At 40.1% G+C, this 22761-nt stretch overlaps 3 protein-coding genes across 3 annotated transcripts in view; 2 read left to right on the top strand and 1 right to left on the bottom strand.

The window, feature by feature from the left end:
- LOC140932394 (uncharacterized) overlaps positions 1 to 10414 on the top strand; it is a 34560-nt gene extending 24146 nt beyond the window's left edge. The window contains exons 12-20 of the mRNA XM_073382008.1: positions 237 to 1603; positions 1764 to 1905; positions 2248 to 6345; positions 6968 to 7129; positions 8074 to 8232; positions 8491 to 8649; positions 8908 to 9066; positions 9321 to 9479; positions 10033 to 10414. Of these exons, the coding sequence (XP_073238109.1) occupies positions 237 to 1603; positions 1764 to 1905; positions 2248 to 6345; positions 6968 to 7129; positions 8074 to 8232; positions 8491 to 8649; positions 8908 to 9066; positions 9321 to 9479; positions 10033 to 10076 (6449 nt within the window). The 3' untranslated portion in view covers positions 10077 to 10414. The remainder of the gene's footprint in view (positions 1 to 236; positions 1604 to 1763; positions 1906 to 2247; positions 6346 to 6967; positions 7130 to 8073; positions 8233 to 8490; positions 8650 to 8907; positions 9067 to 9320; positions 9480 to 10032) is intronic.
- LOC140922259 (ribosome production factor 2 homolog) overlaps positions 1 to 22761 on the top strand; it is a 368864-nt gene that overhangs the window by 223687 nt on the left and 122416 nt on the right. The gene's annotated exons all lie outside the window — the stretch shown is intronic.
- LOC140940065 (chromatin assembly factor 1 subunit B-like) overlaps positions 20768 to 22761 on the bottom strand; it is a 13355-nt gene continuing 11361 nt past the window's right edge. Inside the window, exon 14 of the mRNA XM_073388946.1 lies at positions 20768 to 22527. Coding sequence (XP_073245047.1) covers positions 21443 to 22527 — 1085 coding nt within the window. The 3' untranslated portion in view covers positions 20768 to 21442. The remainder of the gene's footprint in view (positions 22528 to 22761) is intronic.

The raw sequence follows: 22761 nt of genomic DNA, 5'->3' as shown, positions 1-22761 counted from the left end.
CTTTGGCATATTGCATAAGTCTCCATAGTAACTAAGTGTACCACATTTGAGCCAAATCGGCCGACCCCTATTTCCAAGCCTGCCCCGGTCTCTCAGGCAGAAGTTCTTAAATGTATGGATAAAAAAAACGAAAAAGAAGAGACACTTATTATTATAGTAACGTTTCAATGAGTACAATTTATTTCTATTTTATTTCGAAAGAAAGGATAGCCAACTGCATGCTTCCTTTTCCTCAGAGATAATCCTCTGCAAACCTAATCCTTGTCGTCATGGTGGCCAGTGCATAGTTATCAGTTCAAGACAATTTTCTTGCGATTGTGAGCAGACTGGATATGAGGGTAACCTGTGTGAAAGGGGTGTTGTAAGTCCTCCTGATTTCCCCAAACTGATTCCTGGTCAGCCCTCAGAGAAACTGGAGATGGGCGCAAAGCCAGAAAATTCATTGACAGTTTATTTAAATCCCACCATGAACTTGACCATTCAGCCTGAGAAGTTGATAATTCAGCACCCGGCATCAAAGGCAGAGTTTCAAATAACGGGTTACAATTCTGCGGTTGGAATGGTGACGTATAGTCTTGACGGAGTGAACAAGTATGATTTCACGGCTCCACGCAAAAGTGTTGTATTCATAGGCCGCAATGTCTCAAGTCAGGATAGTGTTTACACGAGGCTTGGTTTGTTAGCGGGCGTGTTACCAGTTGGATGTCAACGGATGGACATAAAGAAATTCCGAGCATGTGATGTCAAAATAGCCTTTCATACAAACTCTAACATATCAACTCCAACTTTAATTGAATCCGGTCCAGTCCACATCATAACATCTAACAACAGGACGATCCCTCTTAGCTTAGTAGGTTATGACTTTTCTTCTCCACTTCCATTAGAAAAAGATATAATGGAAAGACTGATTGGGCTCACAAGTAAATCAGATCGATGGCAAGTTAGTGACCAAAGGACGGATTGTCACAATATCGGATTAACAGGAGAAGACCTCATTGAAATTATACAAAAAGATACCTTCTCGAAGTCTTTTCTGAGATACTTAACGGATCAATTGCCGTTGTGGTTACGATTTCGGGTAAGAGAGGAAAGTAACCTGTTCGACACAGGAAACGTTCAGTCCAACCTTTTTCAAACAACAGATGTCAACCTCACTAACACAATCTGCAAATTTCCAGTCCACATACAAACCGCGTTGGTTCTTTATCGTCCAAAGGTGACTTTCAACATATCAGTTGATAACAATCCTCTTTCGTTGTCAAGCAAAGGGTCGTGTTTCGCTGCTGACGTTTGTGAACCAGGAGGTTTTCTAACTTTATCCCAACGGGCAACGAAAAAATTTGCAACCATCCAATTTATGCAAGACCTAACTTTGGGAGGGTGGGAACTTCTGGTATCTTCCTTTGGTTTTTCAACTCCACGAATATACAACAGTTCTGTACTAAGCAGTGTACCAAACGGTCACTTGGTTGGAAATTTCTCCAATTTCTATTATAACTGGTGGTGGCAAGGAAGTGCAAACATTGATCTAAGTAACGCAGATCAGGCTGTAAATATGAAACTGAGCGGAGAAACCTTTGCTTTCACAGAAAACTTAGATGCCGTAAGTATAGCGTTTTCCTGAGCTGTTAGCTTTCAGCAAAACACAACTACCACCTTTCTTGTATTATTTTTCAATTTGCTGCAGCATTTTCTGTAGGTTGTTAAAAAGCTCTATGAGCATTATAGCTGTACCACGGTTTATCTTAATCTTTTTCTTGTAGATATTTACCAGTTATTTCTCGAGGGCAATAAGATTTGTCTTCCATGGATCAGTTGAGCTGAACATCACCCTTCACAGCCTTGGAGAAGCATTGCCTTTAACCTTTTACTCTAGCGATGTTATTGGGAAAGCTATATTTGGAGGTGTGAAATGTTCTGTTGATAAAAAATAATGGCTACTGAATTTTATCCTCTGTCTCCTAGGACAAGCACTCCGTGAATGACGTAGAACAGTTTCTGGTTTATTAAAATGTATTTTTATATAGACTAAAAGCCATTTTCTTTTCGCATCACTTGATCACAGAAGTGGTAAATGATGACGAAATAGCCATATTTGTTCCGTACAAGCGATACTCACGTGACTCACCAGTTTTAGATTAAACAATTTTCGAAGATAAAAAAGAACTAGAAATAGAGCAACCAGTTTGTAAATCTACTGAAAAGTTTGTTAATTAACAGTACATATTTTCTCTGTCGATGTCGCAGGAATCACGTTTTTGACATCAGGTTTCAGTGATGATTGCCGAGTGCCTCAGGGATTCGTTTTCACTCTTGAACGATCCTCAAAACTTTTCAGAGAAAGTCCATTGGCTTATATCATCAGGCCAGATGGTGGATTGAAATATCTGCAGATCTATCATTCAGTGACTGGTGGTGACGTTATCTCAGGGCAAGACGATAACAACAACCTGAGGTTTGTCGAATGGCAGGGGCAAGAAATTAAACGAACTCTCCTTGATGTTGGAAGAACTGTGCCTCAACTGCAATCCAACACAAAGAGGTGGGAGGCAGTGGCAGACGAGATATTAGCAGATGTGACCAAAGCTCGACACCTTCTGTCCTCAGCTTCCGATTGGCTGGGGTTGAAAGTGCTTGTGAAGCAGCTAGATGACGACCTTGATGTCATATCTCGCGCGTTTGACCTTCTTATAGCTAAGTTGCAGCCCTACAGGAATCAAACAAGTATAAACAGTTTTATCTATCGTTTCATTAAATTAAGGGCAGACCTCCCCAAGGCCATCTCTCTTTCTTTCTCCAAGTCTGTTATTCAGCAGAACTTTATAGGTTTGCGATTTCTTTTGACTGCTCAAATATGCCACGAGAAGCTCTGCTTTGCAAACATAGAATCAAGCATCTGGTCCCTGCATGGCAAAGATTGTCACACCAACCCATCACGACAACAAGCCGGTTTAGTTGTTGAAGGAACTGCTCTGAATACTATTTCTCTTGGTAGTCTAATAACACTTCCAGCCGGTGAAACGTTGAAAATGTTCCTATCGCGTGATCGTGACCTTGTTTCCACAACCTTTGAGGGTGTTGTTCACCTACTTGGAATGAGCAAAAAAGCAATGGTAAAAATTACTGGTAGTGAGTTATCCTTTGTCATCTCAGGCAATATGTTTGGAGAGTTTGACGCACTGTTAAATGTCACAGCTCAAATTGATAACGTTGTTGACTGGGATTCCATAGTATTTAGAGTGGAAGGTAAGATGAATACGTCGTCACACCTCCATTCCCTTCTTGAAAAGATGATAAAAAATGAAACTACTATGGCGGCGAGTGATGCAACACAAAGATTAGCGTACTCCCATTCAGCATATATTGATGCAAAAACAAAAGCAGTCTTCGTTAAAGACGTCCTTAAGTCAAAACAGTCAGTTGTGGAGGAGTTGAAGGTCTGGAAAGAAAAAGCTGCTGAGGACCTCCGTCTTGCACGTCTAAAATACCATCTTGCGAAACTACGGTTTAACAGCACCTTCTATTTTCTCGAGAACGTCAGAGGCTACATTTGTGAGTTACAAGAGTGTAATTACACTTGTTTAAATGGCTGCGTCACTCCGGACCTTTGCCAGGATTCCATAAATATAACTTATCTTCAACGGCATTGCAACACAGTTGTCAAACCCATAACAATTAACGTTATAAAGAAGGAGATTGAAAAACGCAGTTTCACAGTTCCTAGATATAAAACAGTCTATACTGGAAACTGTAGGTCTGGCATCTCCGCAAAAACTGTTTTCAAATATGCTCAAAAAGGGGCTCAAATTGGATTAATAATTGGAAAGGTGTTGAAAGGCCCGGTCGGTGGTGCTGTGGGTTTTGTTGTTGGAGGTGTAATAGGAGGTATCGTTGGAGCTTTCAAGAAGTCAATATTTGGTTGCTCCAATACTTACGAAAAAGTGCCAGCTGAGCCTCAAATTGTGGAGTACGACCACAAAATATACAAAGTGAAATCAGTAGAGCAGATCATTAAGGAAGTGAAATGCAATGGTCACACAATGAGGGCAAAGCCAGGTGGATACGGACCGCCATACCAATGCTGCAAGCAATATGGTTGTGAAACTAAAGTAATGGATCCCAAGTGCATCTTAGACAACGAGGAATGTCTTCTATCCATGACAGAACTTAAGTTCACGCTGGGTGCTCTGAATGAAACACTGCAATCAGAATTCTTGTCTTTAAGATCCTCTGTGGAGAGCGTCAAAAGCGCGACGTTTTCTTTTGAAAAAGCCAGAGTCCTGCATAAGAATGCTGTTTCTCAGCTGAAACAAATAGAAGCACACATGAAACAAAAACTTTCAGTTGTGGAGATCACAAATGCTTCGATTATTCACACTCGACGGATTGTTGACTTTGGGTTGAAAATAGCGCAGGCTATGAATTCTTCGGATAATGCGGAAGTTGTACACGTTGACGACCTGCACTTTTATCTTTCCTTGGTATCTGGGGACGCCAAACAGATTGTTGTGCAAAGTCATGCAAGCACACTTAGTGGCAAACAAGTGCCAGTCCGCTTTTTTCTTAATTTCGACCAAATGCAACGTTCAATTTCTTCGGCATCCAAGAACATTATTGTCGACTTATTTGGTGGAAAACACGCAAGAAAAAAGCGATCAGCTGCAGAAGACGCAGGAGGCTCTATACATTCTGTGCATTCGAGCTTTATGGATTACCCGTACGCGTGCCTTTTTGTCAACAACACAAACTTGTACTTCAGCTACATGTTCAAATCTTTGCATACCCTTATTTCTTCAGTCAAGGGATTAAACCAAAACCTGACGTTTGGAATACACGACCTTGAGCATCTATCCCAGACAATGAATGCTACCGGTTCTTTTTCGAATGCCTCAAAAACAGCAAATAACCACGGCAAAGAATATCTACACAGCTCTTTCGTAACAGGATTCCTAGAAGTCGTACAGGTGTTAAAAGACGAGAATATCAAGCTAATTAATGGTTCTTCTCAATCTTGGAATGACACTTTTGAGGCTTGGAGAGCTTTCCTGGAGGTATACACCTTAGAAAAAGGCTTTGAAGAGTGCTCTGGCACTCAAGACTGCATCAAATACTTTTTCGAGGGAGCAAAGGAATTTTATGAGTTCGAAAGCAGTCGGAGGGCACTTGAGATTAAAGATGCCCTGCCTCGACTTGAAATCGTGATTCAGTCATTAACAACTGAAGCCCTGACTATGGTGGAAGCAGAGCAGGCTCTTATTCTCGCTGACCACTTATTGAACAAAACGCTTGATGACTTCGTTTTGTGTGGGGGATCACCAAGCATAACGTCTTCATCTCAAGGTGAAGTTATCATTTTCCCTGGAGATAGCCTTTCGCTAAATTGTAGTGCAAAGACCGAAGAGCTCCTAACATATACTTGGCGACGAAATGGTAAGACCATTAGCAAATCAACATTTGGAGCTTTCTCGATAGACGCCGTCACCAAGGATGATGAGGGAGCTTATGTCTGTGAGGTTTCGAACAATAAAGGGAACACTTTGTCCAATGTGACAATAGTCAGAATTCATAGCAAGCCTGTGATCACTGAACATCCACAGCCACACAGAGTAGTCTTCAGAAGCCAAATACCAGTGACATTTAGGTGTAATGCGACTGCCGAGCCATTGCCTGCTTTCCAGTGGTTCTTTCAATCCAAAAACGCATCCACTATTAGAATTAACGAAACCAGACCTGTGTTATACATCGCCGACCCTCATCTTTACCAGGAGGGTTATTACTTTTGTGAAGCATCTAATGAACACGGTAGAGCAGTCAGCCAAAGAGCGCGACTAGATGTTTTAAACTACACAGTTGGCCTTCCACGATTGCTGATTACTTTTAACCTGACCAACCTCTGTTGGCTAACATCTAATTCCTCCAACAGGTCTGCCCCAGATTCTCAGTTATGTGATGGATTACCTTCATCACTGGACGACAATCTGACTGACAGACTCCGAAATTCCCTGGCAACATCGCTGAATTTGTCCACTTTTTCAGTCTCTGATCTGACCTACTATTCAGAAAATACGTCAAAGTCGTATTTGTTATTCACTATCGACTTTGATAAAGACTTGTTAAAAGACGAAAACCTTACAACCTTTACAAAAGTAGCTGAAGCGATTGCTGTTGGTGAAGCAAGGATGGTCGAGAATCTTCAAAAGTTCAACGCAGACGTACTTAACAAGACCTTTAAGGTTTCTTGGAACTCCTCCACTCTCCTTGTTGAACCAGGAAGCATATTCGCTTACCAGTTATCACCCGAATGTCCCGAAGGACAGTTCCTTAGTGTGCACGGTTTTGTTTGTGGTGAGTTGCGTTCTACATTGGTGACTTTAATAGATGTGTTAAGAATCACAATTTCATTTGGTTCAACCAAGAGCTCTTGGTTCAACATACAGCGACGCACATACGCGCCTGCGTTATCTATCTTTGTCAAACGAGCATACAAAGCGCTTCAAAAGCCGACATGTAGAGCGCTGACTTTGCTAGAAAAAGGCTGAATTGAATTGTTCAAAAGCTGGATAGCATCATTGATCCATCGGAAAAAACACTATCTTTGATCCACCAGAAAAAAACATTACCCAGTATAGTATGGAAAAGTATAGAGAAATCAATAACGCTATCCAGTAGATAGAAATTGGTCCGGTGTTTAATGTTTTATCCACCTTTTGAACTGGGACCAGAAGAATCACGTCATCATGCCGATTTTTTGTCTCGGTCGTTATCCTCTATTTGTTTCGCCCCGACCTGGAGGATAGTTGTCCTAGAAAAATGACGCTCATGATTTTCCATGTTGGGTAGATAGGGTTTTTTAAACCTTAACATATGTTGCCTTAAGCTAGCTCTGATTGATTACTCTATTAAAAGTACGCTCTAAGTTATTTACAGTATTTATTTCAAGCTAAGTTAGAAGTTTTCTTTCTTTTAGCAAACTGCCCAGCTGGTCTATACTACAACCTTGAAAACGACACCTGCGTTGATTGTCCACATAGTACATATCAAACAAACCAAGGTCAAAACGAGTGTATTCACTGTGGCCAAAACCTCACAACGGCTATGGAAGGAACTGTAGAAGAAAAAGACTGCATCGGTAAAGTGTCCGACTAAGATTATTTGGGAGCGTAGTCATACTTTGATATATCTTTATTGAAGCTTTCATTTTATCAAAGGTCGGTCAAATCGCCCCTCGTACTTTATTCTTTTCCACAAATCCAACGTGCATTTACAGCTTCCTGAAATCAAGAGGATCGCCCAAATGCAATGTGGGAAGATAAGAGAAGAGTGGTTCGGTACATCTACACATCTCATTCCAAAATGGCCAAAAATTTTGTTATTCGTTTGTCTTTATGCTCATCACCCTAGATACCTTGCTTTAAGGTAAAATTTCTTTTGAATTCTGCAAAAGCAATCGAAGCAAAGAGGGCTAATTAACAAAAATAACCGACATTTTGACTCAGACAATACACGACTGTTAAACTGTGACAATTGAAACGCACCAATGGCATTACGAGTCTTCATAGCCAATAACATCACGGCTTAACTGACAGACGGCCGATAACATCGCGACTTTATTGACCAATCAGGTCAATAACCATAGTTTAATACCATCAACTGACGTGATACAACTCACTTTGACTCTGAAGATTATTACCGAACGGGTTGTCGAAACGTCAGTGACTGTCAACAACAGTCCTATTCATGCCAGGACTACGTTCACCCGCACGATCATGCTCAACCTACTTATGAAATGACTTCTGGGTTCAAACCTTTCACAAAAGTAGTATAAGATGTCTAATTATTTCACGGCCAGGTTCAAACGCACCTTCATTAAAGTACAGGACCTAATTGACAGATAAAGCGAGATAAGAAAGTGGTGTTTTACGTTTCTGTAGTTTGGTTTGGCAATTTCAGTTTTGCACGGCACGATGTCGCATTATTAGGCTTGCCTCTCCAGCCGTGGAGGCCTTGTCGCACAATGTTTGAACTGGGCCTTAACCACTTTAATGTCACTATTATATATTCTTCGCTTCTTAGCTGACTGTCCGAGTGGTTCATTCGCAACACTGAACAGAACGTGTCTTCTGTGTCCTCGCGGTACATACCAACCTTCAAGAGCTCAGCTTTCTTGCATATCATGTGGTCAAAACCTGACTACCGCAACAACTGGAGCGGTGAACAATAAGCTCTGCATTGGTAAGTTCAAGGTATTAAAAAGATTGGGTTAGGTCTTATAACCTCCAATTGACACCGTGGAGAGATGAGAATGTCACCGCGGCCGGGTTAAGGTCTTCATAGGGTCAAAGTCCTTCCCTGATTTAGGAACAAGATTAGATTTGCGAAAAAAGGTGTAAAATTAGGCTCGCCTCCCCAGCCGTGGAGGCCTTGTCGCACAATGTTTGAACTGGGCCTTAACCACTTTAATGTCACTATTATATATTCTTCGCTTCTTAGCTGACTGTCCGAGTGGTTCATTCGCAACACTCAACAGAACGTGTCTTCTGTGTCCTCGCGGTACATACCAACCTTCAAGAGCTCAGCTATCTTGCATATCATGTGGTCAAAACCTGACTACCGCAACAACTGGAGCGGTGAACAATAAGCTCTGCATTGGTAAGTTCAAGGTATTAAAAAGATTGGGTTAGGTCTTATAACCTCCAATTGACACCGTGGAGAGATGAGAATGTCACCGCGGCCGGGTTAAGGTCTTCATAGGGTCAAAGTCCTTCCCTGATTTAGGAACAAGATTAGATTTGCGAAAAAAGGTGTAAAATTAGGCTCGCCTCTCCAGCTGTGGAGGCCTTGTCGCACAATGTTTGAACTGGGCCTTAACCACTTTAATGTCACTATTATATATTCTTCGCTTCTTAGCTGACTGTCCGAGTGGTTCATTCGCAACACTCAACAGAACGTGTCTTCTGTGTCCTCGCGGTACATACCAACCTTCAAGAGCTCAGCTATCTTGCATATCATGTGGTCAAAACCTGACTACCGCAACAACTGGAGCGGTGAACAATAAGCTCTGCATTGGTAAGTTCAAGGTATTAAAAAGATTGGGTTAGGTCTTATAACCTCCAACTGACACCGTGGAGAGATGAGAATGTCACCGCGGGTTAAGGTCTTTATAGGGTCAAAGTCCTTCCCTGATTTAGGAACAAGATTAGATTTGCGAAAAAAGGTGTAAAATTAGGCTCGCCTCCCCAGCCGTGGAGGCCTTGTCGCACAATGTTTGAACTGGGCCTTAACCACTTTAATGTCACTATTATATATTCTTCGCTTCTTAGCTGACTGTCCGAGTGGTTCATTCGCAACACTCAACAGAACGTGTCTTCTGTGTCCTCGCGGTACATACCAACCTTCAAGAGCTCAGCTATCTTGCATATCATGTGGTCAAAACTTGACTACCGCAACAACTGGAGCGGTGAACAATAAGCTCTGCATTGGTAAGTTCAAGGTATTAAAAAGATTGGGTTAGGTCTTATAACCTCCAATTGACACCGTGGAGAGATGAGAATGTCACCGCGGGTTAAGGTCTTCATAGGGTCAAAGTCCTTCCCTGATTTAGGAACAAGATTAGATTTGCGAAAAAAGGTGTAAAACCCAATTAACATCGCAGCCCAGAATCCCGAGTCAGAAGTTGCTATAAGCTGGGGATGAATCCGCGTTAGGATCTCCGGGGTGAAAGGCAATATCTGTTCCTGAGCGTCGCCGAGAATGCGGCGAAGACAACGAATTATAAGTCTAATGGAAAATACATCTTGAAACGTAACATGGACAAAATGCCGGTCTAGAACATTTATGGCAGACAGCTAGTTAATAATCGTACCGTATTTGCAGTAAGACGACAAATATACTAGAAACCTTATTACTATTATCCAATCCTATATGTCTTTTGAGGGATTTAGGTTGGAATTGGGAAGAAAATTCTTTTGCCATCCCCTGTCACCCTCCTCCCCCTCTCCTCATTTACGTTTCGTTGTTCTCATTCATCAGTAGGGACCATACGATCCGACAAAGACGACGTCAATGAAAACAAATAGACTTCGCATCCTTTAAAACTATTCTGCGATTATCCCAAATCGCCCTGTTACTTGAAGGAAGATAATTTTTGGAACTGAAGAGAGGGGACCGCACCTGATGGGAGTTCAGACGGAGATGGTATAATTTATCGCCTTACTGTTTCCGTTCTCAAGTACAGGGTTGTGCAGGGAAGGCAAAGAAATTGACAATAAAGCATGATGTACGTGCAGAGTTGCTGGTTTGCTCATTAAACCTATTGCTTTTTTGACGTTCCCGTTGCCGTCGCCGTCGCCGTTATAATTTCGTAAGGTTCTATTGTAATTTTTGTGGCGAATGTATTAAACTAAACTAATTCTAACCTTTTGCGCGACAAGACATCTAATTAACTATTATTCCTCGTGCCCGAATGGGCTCTGAGTTTCGGCCTCATGGGCTGTTGACTCAGAGGCCATGAGGGCGAGAGGAATAATTGTTTTAGTAAAATCCAACTAGTTGGTCAAAAATATCGAGAATAAAAAAAATTTACCTAGTTAAAGCTAGACTTTAATCCTTTTTTGCCGCCAAAAAGCCCGCGCTTTTCGCTACTAGGGGGATATAACCTATAGCCTAGTAGTAGCTCAACCAATCAGAACGCAGCATTGACAATAGACCATTAGTTGGATTTTACTAATATGCAATATGCACGATTTGCGCGCCAAGAATCAGTGAACCGGGGTTGGAACAATTTCATTTCTGCAATGGACAATGAAAGCGCAGAAGGAGTTAGAACTTGCATAATTATCAAAAGTAGGTTGAGTTTGATCGTCCGGGTGAACGTAGTCCTGAATAGGACTGTTGTTGTTGACAGTGACTGACGTTTCGACAACCTGTGCGGTAGTCATCTTCAGAGTCAAAGTGAGTTGTATCACGTCAGTTGATGGTATTTTACTCTGGTTATTGATCTGATTGGTCAAATACGTCGCGATGTTTTTGGTCGTCTGTCAGTTAATCCGTGATGTTATTGGCTATGAAGACTCGTAATCAGTAATTGGTGCGTTTCGATCCGTCTATTGTCACAGTTAAACAGTCGTCTATTGTTAGTCGAATTGTCAGTTCTCCAGTCGTTCTCTCGTAGTTAGTTTTGCTTGATCTCGTCAATAAGTCGTTTGCACGGCGCTGGTAACTGTTGGCTACGATTCAGTGGCGTTTGTTCTAAGTTAGTAAACCAGCTTTCTAAAGTAAGACGTTGATAGTAGTCTGTAGAATACGTTATACATGTCGCAGAGTCCCAGTCAATTTGACGTTTCGTCTGCAAATGGTGCTCAGCAATGTGATTTTTGACGTCACCATTACCAGCTACGTTCACCCGGACGATCGAACTCAACCTGCTTTTGAAATGACTCCCGGGTTCAAACCTTTCACAGTTTCGCATAATTATGTTACGGTTCAGTGGTGCTAACTCACAGGTGAGGTTGTGCTTATTTCTTGGCCATTTCGAAGCTATTCCCCTAAAACAGTGGCTACTTGGCAACGTGGCTACGCGGCTACGTGCGTACAAGTAGCTGCGTAGTCCATGGGTTAGGGTTAGGGTTAGAGTTGCGATTCAGATTAGGGTTATGGTTATGTTAGCCGCGTAGCCGCGCAGCCCCTTAGGGTTAAAGTTACTGTTAGAGCCACGTAGCCACTTAGATTTAAAGTTAGAGTTAGGGATAGCTGCATAGCCGCGTAGCCACGTAGGGCTAAAGTTAGATTAGGGATAGCTGCGTAGCTGTGTAGCCTCGTAACCACTAAGGGTTAAAGTTAGAGTTAGGGATACCTGCGTAGCCACGTAGCCATGGTATTCTGCAATTACTCCAATATCTGTTCGGAGATGCAGAAATTGCCTAGAATTTTCTATAGCTTGGGAAAGGCTAAACATTTCTAGATGACAGTTCCATTCATGTACAATTTTCGTAACATATCTAATAAGTTCCCTACTATTTTCTAAAGTATAATTTTCGCATTTCAGTACCCAGGATAGCCTTTTTTCGTAGAAGAAGGAAACCTAAAATTTTCGGATTCAAGCAGGCGATGGGGAGAGGAATCAGAAAAATTCTTACTTTCGTAAAACTTAAAATTGCATCTTAAATTTTTCGGGAAAATAATACGGAGGCCCTTGTAATTTCGCAAAGACTCAAGTTGCCCTAGGACGACCGAACAGTTACAAATTTTATAGCGCCGCTTAGAATGCATTTCCAGAGATCTGAAAGTACTCTGGATAGCCTAAAAAGTGTTTTCAATGCATTTAGGAGGAAACCGTCGTTGGGTGCCCCTGTTGGACTATGTCCTTGAAATACGTAGTGTAGTCGATTATTAAAGATAAAACCAATACATTTAGTTGTCAAACAATTGTAAATTAGACCGATATCCGGCCGTATGATTGTCATCCGCGATCAAAGTTCACCTTAAAATCTTGCACTAAGTACAGCACAGCTTCCAGGAACTTTATCACAGTACAGAGTAACCGTTAAATGTAAATCGTTAACAAACATTGCGCAAGTCTTACAAACCTCTATTAAGCGGACACCCCCCATTAAGCAGACACTTGGGTGGGTCCCGAAGGTGTCCGCTTGATAGAGGTTTCACTGTATGTATATTTTGTGTTTTTGGCAAAATGATAATAAAAACAATAAACAAGAAAACAAGAAAAATCCCACAAAAAAAAAAGAAAAAAGAAAGAAAAGGAAAACAAACAAGAAGGAATTGAAATGGTTTGCTAAATGTTATTTTAAAAGCTGAAACCCTCCTAAATGATGAAAGCCAAAGAATTCCTACAACGAATCTACTAGTGAAAAACCAACATGGCGTTCAACAACAGATTTAAGAAAATTTAAATCCAGTCTACTCCTTATAACTTGAACCTTCTAGGGAAATCGAAAAACGTTCCAGTTATTTGGAGCTTGAAGCAAATAACCAAATATGAAGAAAGGGGATGGTGGAGGAATGTAAGCATCACTTCAAGGGCAGCACGAAACATTGATATTTTGGCAAAGAAATTTAGCAACAAAGCTTGATCAGTCATTTAAACATAATTTCTTTGAATTGGACTGCTGACAAAGAAGTAAAGACAAAGAGCACACAGTTGTTTTGAAATAAGTTCAACGTTTTGGACTGCAGTTCATTGCTTTTTTTCCCGACTTGTTACGCGTATTTATGAATGGTTCGAGTTATCGAGGGTAAAATTGTACTGAAACGATGATCTGAAGGGAAACCAAGATTACTTTGAGTTAGTGGGAGGTTCCAATTAGGAAGGTTTCGAGTTACTGGGAGTCGACTGTCTGTGCCAATTTTGTCAATTTTACACACCCGTCACCGCGACTACAATGAGTTGCATTTTCATGCCCCTTTCACGATATTATATGAGCTCATTTTGACCCAAATTCTTGCTAAGCCCGGGCTTAATTCTGTGGCTTAAACGCAGCTAAGCCCCTGGCTTTGTTATCTCCTCTTGCTGTTTTAGAAGGCTACTGAATTGAGCAAAGTTTTGATATCGTTCTGTATTAAACGGTCCCCATATTAAGCGGACACCTTTCATCAAGCGGACGAATAGCCCGGCTGAGAATGTTCTGAAATGAAATTGACTTCAGTCGTGGCTGATCGGTTAGAGTGGTTTGCTCTTCATTCATAACTTGAAATGCACATTCCCATCAGTTTGCCCTTTTTATTCCTCATATTTTAAATCTAATTCAGCTATGTTTCTTCTTTATAGTTATTTGGTGAAAGTGCAGCGTGAAAGCGGTCGAGTCCTTTGTTTTCGAGATCGTAGGGTCACTTAAGACTTGACCTGCGGAACAGATCAAATGCGTGAGTGAGTTTAAGATAAGCCCATACTGACCTTGTCCGATTGAATCCTTTGAAAGCAACTTTGTGGACACGGCTATCTTTAAACAAGGAACGGGGAATTGGAGAATAGGAATGGGGAACGGGGAATGGGCAATCTTTAAACGGGAAATCTTTAAAATGGGGAATCTTTAAAACGGGGAATCTTTACAATGGGGAATCTTTAAAACGGGGAATCTTTAAAACGGGAATCTTTAAAAGCAGGGATCTTTAAAATGGGGAATCTTTAAAACGGGGAATATTTAAAAGCGGGAATCTTTTGTAAACGCTTTCATAATAGAGGATGATTCTAAAAACTCTTACTTTTGCTGATTATTGTAAACCGAGTTGTCTTTACCAGGCTGGTGTGAAATCAATCCGTGCACATTTCCGAGATCTTAGCTGAATGATTTTGAAAGCGCTGGTCTTTAAAAAGTTTGAATTTGACGAAGGAAGTGGTCTGTTTCAGCCAATTAGTTGAATGAACTAAAAACGAGCTCGCTCTCAAAATTTGTTGTTGTAGTCATGTTTTTTGTGTATATTATTACCTATACAAATTAAAATGCAATTATTTTTTTGAAAAAAGCATGACATCCCAGCCAATAATAATCATGAAAGGTCTGATAATAGTCTGTCATGGTCTGCTGACCCACGCTGGTCTCTAGAGGTTTTTAAAATTTTAATTTTCCGACGAGCGTCTACGTCACTATTTTATTGGAGCTTCTCCCCGGGCATACGTCCTTCAAGACTGAGCGATCCGTCCCAAAATTAACCTGCCATTTACACTCCGAAGCGAGAAATGATAAATATCCCCCTTCCTTTTATACGGAAGTCCTCCCCCGAAACCATCTGACTCTACTTCTAAACTTGCAAACTGAATTTCTTGTTCTTCTCTAAAATAAAAGAGCTTTTTGCGAAACTTTTGCAAAAAAATCGAGAATTTTCTCAATTTTTCTTGGCAAACGTTCTTAAAAAGACTGTGGTTACCACCGCTTAGCTAGTACAATTTGTAGCTCATTCATCTATAACCTGCGATCCGGTTTACCTTTCAAAAAATAAAAATCAAACAGACCCCTCTGTTGTCGCATCCGGGAAACGGAAGACTGAGGAGAATTTAATATTTCATGACAACTTTATACAGTGCTCTACAGAGAAATTCTCATTTTTTGCGCAGCATTTTGGAGGGAATATTCGTGTATTTGTAGCCACTACGTGCTTCGTTTTACCTCTTTACAACGTGTGGTTGTACTGTTGTCATGGTAATTTTATCTTACAACGTCAAGGAAGAAAGTAATCAAAACATAGTTAACTCGAAGCAAACCGCTAACTAGAGTTAGATTTCATTTTTCTTGGGTTCAAATTTTTGTCTGGATGACCGCCACCCTCCCCCCGCCCCCGTTGTCTGAGGGTCTGGATCTGCTACTGTACATTAACCTAGACAGAAACACACGCAAAAGTACAACCTCGTTCCCAGGGTCTCTCATCTTCCCACCAAGATGAGAGACCCTGGGAACGAGGTTGGCAAAAGTACATAGTTTAGAGTCATGTTTTGTTTTACAGTTGCGTTCCTCTTGTTCTTGTTCCGGTTGACGGTTAGCACAATGTGTGTAAATATGGTTTTCGATAGTACTGGTTAAAAACCTAAAACTGGATTTATCTTTGGGACAATTTAATGTAGAAAAAGGAAAACCGTAATATATTACTGTTGTTACTGTTACTGTTGCTGTTATTGAAGGTCACCCGAAACATATCTTACAGTACCTCATTGTTATATTATTATATTCTTTACATGTCATAGATGATATTTGAAATAATATTTATGTCGTCGTTGTTTCAAATTTGTAATTCACTTACCTTTATGTTGTCGTGGTTTTAAAATTCCCCGGGGAAAAATTCCTTCATAAAATGGGTAAAATGTGCTAAAAGTGAATAGCTGGAATATTTGGCTTCGAATGATTAATAAAGCTGACATTAGACCAACTTAACAGTGTCCTTTTGTTCTAAATATTTAAAGATTCCCGCTTTTAAAGATTTCCCATTTTAAAGATTCCCCACTTTAAAGATTCTCCGGTTTAAAGATTCCCCGTTCCCATTCGCCGATTCCGCGTTCCTTGTTTTAAAGATAGCCTTGTGGACACCTACCGAGGCTGAAAAAATGGAACTGAGTTTATGCGTGTTTGTGGACTGAAATAGTATCACATCATAAAGTTTTTCATTGCGTGATGTTCACTGATCCGGAAGAAGAAAGTTATTGAAAGAAAGAATCCGACTAATTCACAACAACAACCACAGCCGTCTCTTATTGCACACATCAGACAGACTCAACGAACACGTGTAGATCGAATATATATATAACTTTACAGAAGTTCAGGTTTCACGAGTAATCATCGTTTTATTGCTACAGAACTGTTTCGTATGGTACAAGGACCACACTCATCAGGCAATTTTGACGACTGGACTGTTGGAATTGGAAGGCTAGCAGCTAAATGCGAAAATTTAAGTGGTTGCTATGGTAGATGCGTTACATTCAGGTTATATGAAACTGTTGAAAGGGTTGCTAGGTAACAATTCCAACAGTTCAGTCGTCACCATACGAAACAGTTCTGTAGCAATAAAACGATGATTACTCGTGAAACCTGAACTTCTGTGAAGTTATAGCTGATGCTCCTCAATCAATTGAGTCGAGCGCTCTACGAAATACGTTCTACTCAAAAAACGAATATACACCTAATTGCAATAACGTTGTCATAGAAAAAAGCAAAAAGCAAAAAGACAAATAGGAATAAATTAGCCATGTGATTTACATTTGCGTATTTTAATTCGGTATTTAACAATTATTTAGGAATTCATTCACAATAACAAGAGATAATTCTGTAATTCCGCGCTGCAAGATAGACAGGCGCCATAGTCATTTTAGAGCCAACATTCTCCATCAACAGAAGTGGCACAATTCGAAAAAGAAAAAGGTAAATTGACGCGAGCAATATTAAATCTCAGTTGTCGCACTTTCAGTCGCCAATCTATTATGTCCTGACAAACGAAGCTTGGTTTGTGGCTCAGGTGAGGAACTGGCGGAGGACCCCCTTACCCTCTCCGCGATGACAAGTCCTGCCTACGCCCCTGATTTGTTGCTTGAAAATTGTGATCAGATGGTGTTGTGCACTGCAAACCATACGCAGACTGGCTTCTCTATTTAGCACTAATCTAAAACACGCGTTGAGTTCCTGGAATTTACCCCAGGCTATATTCATTGAAAAAAAATGGAGCCATTATTTCTTTGGTAGTTATCCGATGTGCTTTGTAATTCGAGCACGTTTGAAATTCGCTAGATGAATCAGCCTCGAATTGCATTAGAATGATACCAAGAAACTGATGCAAATGATTTCTCTCATATTATGTGATTAATATTCAGCTATAAGCGTGTGTGTTGTGAATGTTGCAAGCTATGATAATTACGTGCTAATTAATTCCTATTTAACTTTTTGCTAATTGCTTTTTGCTTTTTTCTATGACAACCTTATTGCAATTAGGTGTATATATATATATATATATATATACACCCGTTTTCAAAAAGGTTTTCATATAGAGAGATATATAGATAGATAGATACTTTTGTTTTCTTGCACGTGCGCCCGTGTGCATTTCTCACTTGTCATTGTCCAACTTGTGAAAAACTCGGTTCAACGATAAATTATTTCTTCGTCGGGTTTTTTTTCTAATTTTAAAGGAACGTCGTTTTGAGTTTTTTTTGCTTTTTTAGAAAAATGCATGCGCCCTGCGATACAAATTTGCAATGGCGAATTATATAGCTGAGTTTGGGAATGAGGAAAACATCCCGCGAAGCAGCCGATCCGCGAGTTATACGGCGTCACCGAATTGGTGGGCCAAATGCCATGGCATCTGTAGCAAGTGACGAATCATTTTTATTGATGGAGTGTATTAAAAAATGTGCTGTCGAGGAGCGTGCTTAAGAGAAACTGTAAACTAACTTGAAAGCATTTGTGGCCGAGAGTTTATTCTGTCTTCAATGAGACGTTGCCTTACAGGCCGTGATTTTACACGAAAAAAGGTGAGACATTAAGATATATGACCAGCTCATCATGGTTATGATAAAGTCTGCTTCTATGAACTTCGTCAACGTCTTAGTCCGTTTTAATCAACTGCTATAATATTGTTGCTCCTTCCCACATATCCAATATGGACATCCACCGTCACATCTTCCTTCTCAGCGGTTTCGAAAACACATTTTTTTCATTTCATCTGCGTTGTTTTAAAAATGAAAATCTTTGATGTGTTTCCCCTTATCCTGTAACGACAACAATTATATGACCTACAAGTGACCGAATTCCTCATTCTTTAATTTTCAAGAGAATGCAAATCAAGAGAATGGCAGACAATGTTCGTGCATTATTTTTTTAATTGACAAATTGGAACAAAAAGAAAATTTATCATTTAACCAAGTTTTTTCACAAGTTGGACAATAACAAGTGTAAATGCACACGGGCCCACGTGCAAGAAAACAAAAGTATATATCTATCTATATATCTCTGTAAATGAAAACCTTTTTGAAAACGGGTGTATATATATATATATATATATAATATATATATGTTGTGTAAAAAAACGGTACCGTAAGAAAGCTGTTTTTTTACACTGATATATATTTGTAAAAGGACAGCTTTTTTACAAAAATATATTTTGTAAAAAAACGGTCATACTCTAAATGTTGCTGGCGAATTAAGCTAGTGTTCATATTAAAGTTGTTCAGCCTTTACAAGTGTTTTCTGCCTTTTTTCTCGATCTCTAAAATAAAACACTCATTGCCGTACGTTACAGACGCCTTTATAGTCCTTAATTCTTGAACGAATCGGCTGCTGTTTTTATGGCCTTACAAGTTTCTCTGTGTCGATCTGTGCATTGCAAAAATTAGACTAACAAGCGTGTGTATGTACGCTTGTAGCTATAGGCTAGCGTTTCCTTTTGCTTGATTAGCCGACTGAACATGTTCCTACATCATGTTGAAAGCTGAAAGTTGTAACGCAGACATGACACTCTTGCATGCATCAACATGGTTGTCAAACATAGCATGAATCCCGTGATATGAGTCTAGCGCAACATACATAATACAGGAAATTGCCTAACAATTGCTGTCGTTGATTCTTGCTGAAGATTTTATGCTAGAAATGGAGTTATAATTTATTTGTCCACTGCTAAGAACATCAGAGCATTATAGCCAAGTATTTTGTTGACAGTTAAACCGATTATTGCAGCTGATTACCTTGAGAAAATAGATAAATAATACATACATACATACATACATACATACATACATACATACATACATACATACATACATACATACATACATACATACATACATACATACATACATACATACATACATACATACATACATACATACATACATACATACATAGTTTATTTGGTAACGCAGGTTATAGAATACGCAAGACTGAAGTCCTGATGTGGACCTGCCTAATGATATAGAACAATATTCTGTACAGTTTTCGGCTTGAACAAAAGTAGCAAAGAAGGAGAGAATAGAAGGCTTTGGTTGCTGCAAGAGATTGTGACAGGCATTGCTTATAAATAAGACAGTGAACAACCCAGCTATTCTGTTATTGCCTAACATGCAGTTACGGCCGTGCGTGACCTCAGCCGATAAGCATAACAAATGAAATTACTGCCTGTTCCTTCTTCGCATCCAACAATTAGAAGGTCCTGGAAAATTGAATGACAAAGGTAACGAGAAGAAATAATAAAAAGAATAAAAAGAACGTAAATTTTTAACGCTGTCAGCGAGTTAACAAGGGAATTTAAAAGCCCCACAATAAAGGGGACACGGGAACGTGAACGTGACTAGCCGGATATCTTGAAATGTACGGTTTGAGAAGCGCACGAAAACTACAATTCAATCAGTAAAGTTCGAAAACAGCCTGTCTTCGATAAATGGGTTTGTAAAATGGTCTTTTTGTGTAAAATAGCAGGATTTTTACATAAAAAGGCAGCTTTCTTACAAAAATATCTTTTGTAAAAAAAACAGATTTTTTACGTAAAAAAGCAGTTTTTTTACAAAAATATATCTTTTGTAAAAAAACCAGATTTTTTACGTAAAAAAGCAGTTTTTTTACAAAAATATATTTTTTGTAAAAAAGCAGCATTTTTACAACCGTTCGATTTGTAAAAAAGCAGCTTTTTGACATAAAAATGACGCTTTTTTACAAGGACCGTTTTTTATGCAACATTAGCTTGAGCTAATCGAGACGGATTGGTGAAGTGGAAAACAATACTAATTTAATATGCAAGGAAATTTTGAAGAGGAAAGTGGTACCCTCCACGGACCTGGTTGAGCAAATTGAAATTGCCATGACGCTTTTGGGCTGCCTTAAGTATCGAATAGAAATCGGTGAATTTTTCCTGCGAGAAATCACAGACTTTTGTCGAAATAATCAACATAAGCCAAGCGCGCGCTGCGAAGCACCATTGGTAAGAAAATTTGGTTACCCACGCATTCGATAATTTTGGTAGTCACGTGATTGTCCGTCCACCAGTCCGCGTTACTGCCGTGAAGGAGAACCTCGGCGGCCAGCTGAAACAGCTCAGAAAGGTCAGAAAGGATTGGAAACAAAATGGGAAGGCTTGTTTACTATTTGAAGCTTAGTTTCCACCCTCCCCAAGAAAGTGATCCCCCAAAAAGTTTTGGCCGTCCTCCGTCCGAGCCACAGGCATACCATTGTAAAATAACTCAATCAACAGGTGTGGCAGCCCAATGCAACTCGAGGTCTTCAATACCAACTGCTACTTGAGGCTGCTCGTTGAGGCAACAATTGATCACTGAAAAGGTTGTTGTAAATTCCATTTATTTTTACCGAAAAAGACAGTGTTGTGCCATTTATTCAAGACTAAGGTATAGTATTCTACAAATTTTCCGGGCAAAAGTGTTGACCAATCGGAGGGCGCCATTTACAAAAGTGCGATTTTCAAAACAAATGGGCCTTTAGTATTCAAGAGGAAACTATTATCATTTTCTATTTTTTGAAAATCCACGTCAGTTTTTATCCTGGCGTTTGTCACTTCAAAACCTTTATTGGACAAAGCCATAGAAGACTGAAATTATCTTAAGTAGAAGCAACAAACTGAAAAATGCAACGTTCTACGTAAATTCGTACTAATCCGGTCTTATCTTTAAACGGGCTGAATGCTACTAATTACTTATAAATAAAGTGAAAAGCGCTGGATTTTGACTCACAAATGATTAATTTTATGAATCAATAATTGTACAAAATTTTACCTGGGACAACACGTCGATATTTTTTCGTCTTATTTTCTCATAACACTACACCACCTGTACAAACTCAAAGTCAAAGTGTGGGCAGTTAACTAAAAGAACCACACAATGAATTTCTCGGCCACAAGTGTCCTTGGCGTTATGTACATCTAAAATAACTCTTAAGTCCATTTTTTAAAATCAGGTCGTTTGAGTTCCGATAGAGGGTTTCATCGTTATCAAAGCGACGTTTCAAGCTTTTCAGTTGTTATCGTCTAAGACAATTATTGTGGGTTCTAGTGGTATATGCCGTCTTGGCGCGTCTTGCCGCGGAGATGTTTTAGAGCTGTTTGGTAAACCTTCCTCCGTACTCTTCCTGTTTGCGGGAGATGTGAGAGTCGTAAATTCCACTCTTCTTGGTTGAAGCGGTTTGTTACTTGGAACCTGATTACTTGTGTAGTTTTCCTTGTCAACAACAGATGTTTCAGATTTCTTCAAGCTGGACAACTTTGATTTGTCTTCCAGTGGAACAGAAGTCAGTGCTATCCTTCTCGGCTGAGAACTGTTGATGGTCGAGTGAGGTGTAGATTTGGGGACACACTGTGGTTCTGCCTCTTTGCTAATGAACCCTACTGTTTCACTGGACTTTGGATTGATTTCTGATGACTCCCTTGGATGGGTAGATTCTTCAACAAAAGTGGACAGCGTTGTTAATTTTATCCTCCTCGGTGCATTGCCAGATGAGGTTTGACGCTGAATGCTTTTGTTTTCTGCTCCAGAATCACGTGAAGACGATGTTGAGACTTGGGAAACACTACGGGCAGAATCTTTGCTCTCTGAAGTATTTTGTCCCTGTTTGAGTCCAGTAGCGGAAGGTGAACTTGTGCTGGGTGTGGCAGTGTCCACGGGTGTAAGAGGTACTCGTCTTGGAGTGACCTGCCCACATGTATTACTCTTCTTAGGCTGACTGTTACTGGCTGGCATAAGGGGAACACGTCTCGGTGTGATCTGACTCCCCATAGCATTCACTGGAGAACTGCCCACGTTAACTTGTTTCTGAGCTGGCATCAATGCTGTATTTTTACCAGAGTTTGAGGCTGTACTTGTAACTTGCTGTACAGTGACCTGATTAGCTGGATTGGAAACTACAGGAACTGGTGTCAAGGTTATCCTTTTGGGTGTCGCTCTAGTAAGCGGCTTGGTTGGTGTGATTTTCATTGGGACCGCAAACATTTCAATCCTGCCAGCTGGATCTTTCTTGTGAGCGGGTTGAGAAGATTTATCCACCTTTTCCTCAGCGTTGCATTTATCCATAAGGGCTGATGCCTGTTTACTGCCCATTTTGCCTGTAAAGCAATTGAACAAAGTATTAAGCAATACACGTGAATGTGTATACACTCTTAATTACGCCAAGTTATGGGATTGCCGTTGCAGCAGAGCCGTAAATAATTTGTCTTTCAGTGTTGGGTTACACGTCGAACTTAGGACGCTTTGAACCAATTAACTTAATCAGATCAGTAATAAATTTTCTCCCGAACGGGGCTAAATATACGTTGCCATAAAAATGTTTAATTTATTAC

The sequence above is a fragment of the Porites lutea genome, chromosome 1 (genome assembly GCF_958299795.1).
Source record: "Porites lutea chromosome 1, jaPorLute2.1, whole genome shotgun sequence".
NCBI lineage: Eukaryota > Metazoa > Cnidaria > Anthozoa > Scleractinia > Poritidae > Porites > Porites lutea.
This window is presented reverse-complemented; position numbering and strand designations above follow the sequence as displayed.